Source organism: Calidris pugnax, unplaced genomic scaffold, assembly GCF_001431845.1.
Source record: "Calidris pugnax isolate Ruff unplaced genomic scaffold, ASM143184v1 scaffold969, whole genome shotgun sequence".
Lineage (NCBI taxonomy): Eukaryota > Metazoa > Chordata > Aves > Charadriiformes > Scolopacidae > Calidris > Calidris pugnax.
Genome location: NW_015091615.1, coordinates 2,706 through 6,343, shown reverse-complemented (window position 1 = coordinate 6,343; position 3,638 = coordinate 2,706). Strand labels below are relative to the sequence as shown.

At 58.2% G+C, this 3,638-nt stretch overlaps 1 protein-coding gene across 1 annotated transcript in view; it reads left to right on the top strand.

Moving 5' to 3' along the window:
* Window positions 1-408, top strand: part of LOC106899890 (chromobox protein homolog 5-like) — a gene marked incomplete at its 3' end in the record, with an annotated part of 4,540 nt that extends 4,132 nt beyond the window's left edge. The window contains exon 2 of the mRNA XM_014961830.1: window positions 222-408. Within this exon, the coding sequence (XP_014817316.1) occupies window positions 222-408 (187 nt within the window). The remainder of the gene's footprint in view (window positions 1-221) is intronic.
* Between the last annotated feature and the right edge of the window lie 3,230 nt (window positions 409-3,638).

Sequence of the window (3,638 nt, the reverse complement as noted above, 5' to 3'; positions counted from 1 at the left end):
TCATTCCTCGAGGCAGCTCCAGCCACCCTTCCCCCAGCCTGCAGCGCTGCAGGGGGTTATTGTGGCCCAAATATAGGACCTTGCACTTGCCCTTGTTGAAACTCATTAGCCCAGTGATCCAATCTATCTAGATCCTCTTGCAAAGCTGCCCTCTCCTCCTGGGAGTCACCGCTCCCGCTTAACTTGATGCTGATGCTGATGCTGATGGTTTGGTGACCCAGGGAACACAACACTTGGGAGCCAGAGAAGAACCTGGATTGCCCAGAGCTGATCTCGGAGTTTATGAGAAAATATAAGAAGATGAAGGAAGGAGATGGGAACAGACCACGGGAAAAGGCGGAGGGAGCCAAGAGGAAAGGAGGGCTGGGCGCTGCCGGGGACGACATCAAGGCCAAGAAGAAGAGGGAGGTGAGAGGGGGACAGCCCAGGGAGGGGGACGGGCACCCAACATACCCGGGATGGGGACAGGAACCCAGGGATGGGGACAGGCACCCAACATCCCTGTGATGGGGACAGGAATCCAGGGATGGGGACAGACATCTGGCCATGGGGACAGGCTCCCAGTGATGGGGACAGGCACCCAGTGTCCCCTCTGTGGGGATGGGCACCCAACGTCCCTGGGATGGGGACGGGCACCCTGGGATGGGGACGGGCACCCTGGGATGGGGACAGGAACCCAGGGATGGGGACAGGCACCTGGCCATGGGGACAGGAACCCAGTGTCCCCAGAATGATAAAAGGCATCCCAGGATGGGGACAGGAACCCGGGCATGGGGACAGGAACCCAGGGATGGGGACAGGAACCCAGGGATGGGGACAGGAACCTGGGCATGGGGACAGGCACCCAGGGATGGGGACAGGCACCCAGGGATGGGGACAGGAACCCTGGGATGGGGACAGGAACCCAGTGTCCCTGGGATGGGGACAAGCACCCCAGGATGGGGGCAGGCACCCAGTGTCCCCATGATGGCAGTGGCCACCCAGCCGTTGTCACAGGTCCAACCACCAACCTGAGGATCCCACCTATCACCATCTGGTCCCAGGTGCCACCTCGAGCTGGGACCCCCACCCCAATTGGGGACAGGAACCCAGGGATGGGGACAGGAACCTGGGCATGGGGACAGGCACCCAGGGATGGGGACAGGCACAGGGATGGGGACGGGCACCCAGGGATGGGGACAGGAACCCAACATCCCTGTGACAGGGACAGGAACCCAGGGATGGGGACAGGAACCCAGCATCCCAGACATGGGGACAGGCACCCAACATCCCTGTGACAGGGACAGGAACCCAGGGATGGGGACAGGCACCCAATGTCTCCAGGATGGGGACGGGCACCCAGTGTCCCCAGAATGGGAAAAGGCACCCCAGGATGGGGACAGGAACCCAGGGATGGGGACAGGCACCCAACATCCCTGTGATGGGGACAGGAATCCAGGGATGGGGACAGACATCTGGCCATGGGGACAGGCTCCCAGTGATGGGGACAGGCACCCAGTGTCCCCTCTGTGGGGATGGGCACCCAACGTCCCTGGGATGGGGACGGGCACCCTGGGATGGGGACGGGCACCCTGGGATGGGGACAGGAACCCAGGGATGGGGACAGGCACCTGGCCATGGGGACAGGAACCCAGTGTCCCCAGAATGATAAAAGGCATCCCAGGATGGGGACAGGAACCCGGGCATGGGGACAGGAACCCAGGGATGGGGACAGGAACCCAGGATGGGGACAGGAACCCAGGATGGGGACAGGAACCCTGGGATGGGGACAGGAACCCAGTGTCCCTGGGATGGGGACAAGCACCCCAGGATGGGGGCAGGCACCCAGTGTCCCCACGATGGCAGTGGCCACCCAGCTGTTGTCACAGGTCCAGCCACCGACCTGGGGATCCCACCCGTCACCATCTGGTCCCAGGTGCCACCTCGAGCTGGGACCCCCACCCCAATCCCAGTTACACCCATCCCTCCCAGTGCCCCAGCCCCAGTCCGGCCCCCCCTTCATTCTGGAGCCTTTCTGGCTCTCGCTGTCCCCACCGGCCACCTCCTGAGGTGACCTCACTCCCTTGGAATGGTGTCCTCGTCCTTATCTCCCCGTTCCCAGTTCCCAGTGGGTCCCAGTTGGTTCCCAGCCGGGCGTTATCGTGGCTCGGGGGCTGCGGCAGCAGCACTGGGGGGAGCCCCCCCGGGGAGATAACGGCTCGTGGGGACGGTCACCCGCTGTGCTGGGGTGGGAACAGGCACCCAGGGATGGGGACAGACACCCAGTGCCACCAGGATGGGGACAGACACCCAGGGATGGGGACAGACACCCAGTGCCACCAGGATGGGGACAGGCACCCAGGGATGGGGACAGACACCCAGTGCCACCAGGATGGGGACAGGCACCCAGGGATGGGGACAGACACCCAGTGCCACCAGGATGGGGACAGACACCCAGGGATGGGGACAGACACCCAGTGCCACCAGGATGGGGACAGGCACCCAGGGATGGGGACAGACACCCAGTGCCACCAGGATGGGGACAGACACCCAGGGATGGGGACAGACACCCAGTGCCACCAGGATGGGGACAGACACCCAGTGCCCCCACGTAAGGCTGGCACCCCCATTCTCCAGAGGGTGTCCCCATCCCTGGCACCTCCAACCATCACAAACCAGGGCTGTGACCCCTGGGGGGGGCATGTCCACACTCCCCAAATCTCCTTTTTTTCACCCCAGAATCCCCTTTTTTTCCCAAAAAATCCCCTTTTTTCCCCCAAAAATCCCCCTTTTTTTCCCCAAAGATCCCCCTTTTTTTCCCCAGAAATCCCCCTTTTTTTCCCCAGAAATCCCTTTTTTCCCCCCCAAAGATCCCTTTTTTCCCCCCCAAAGATCCCTTTTTTCCCCCAGAGATCCCTTTCTTTGGCCAAAAATCCCCCTTTTTTCCTCAGAAATCCCTTTTTTCCCAAAAAATCTTTTTTCCCCAAAAATCCCTTTATTTTCCCCAAAATTTCCCCTTTTTTCCCCCAAAGATCCCCTTTTTTTTCACCAAAAATCCCCTTTTTTCCCCAAAAAATCCCTTTTTTTCCCCCCAAATCCCTTTTTTCCCCCAAAGATCCCCCCTTTTCCCCCAAAGATCCCCCCTTTTTCCCCAGAAATCCCTTTTTTCCCCCCAAGAATCCCTTTTTTCCCCCAAGAATCCCTTTTTTCCCCAAGAATCCCTTTTTCCCCACCCAAAATTCCTTCCCCCCCTATCCCCCTTTTTTTCCACCAAAAATTACCCTTTTCCCCCCAAAAATCGCCCTTTTCCCCCAAAATCCCTTTTTTCTTCACCAAAATCCCTTTTTTTCACCAAAAATCCGGCTTTTTTCACCAAAGATCCCTTTCTTCCCCAGAAATCCCTTTTTTCCCTAAACATCCTTTCTTTTTTCACCAGAATGCCCCTTTTTTTCACCAAAATCCCTTTTTTTTACCAAAAATCCCGCTTTTTTCCCCTCAAATCCTTTTTTTCCTCCAAAATCCTTTTTTCCCCTAAAATCCCCTTTTTTCCCCCCAAATCCCCCTTTTTTCACCAAAAATCCATTTTTTTTCCCCCAAAGATCCCCCCTTTTTTCCCCCAAAGATCCCCCCTTTTTTCCCCAAAGATCCCCCTTTTTTCC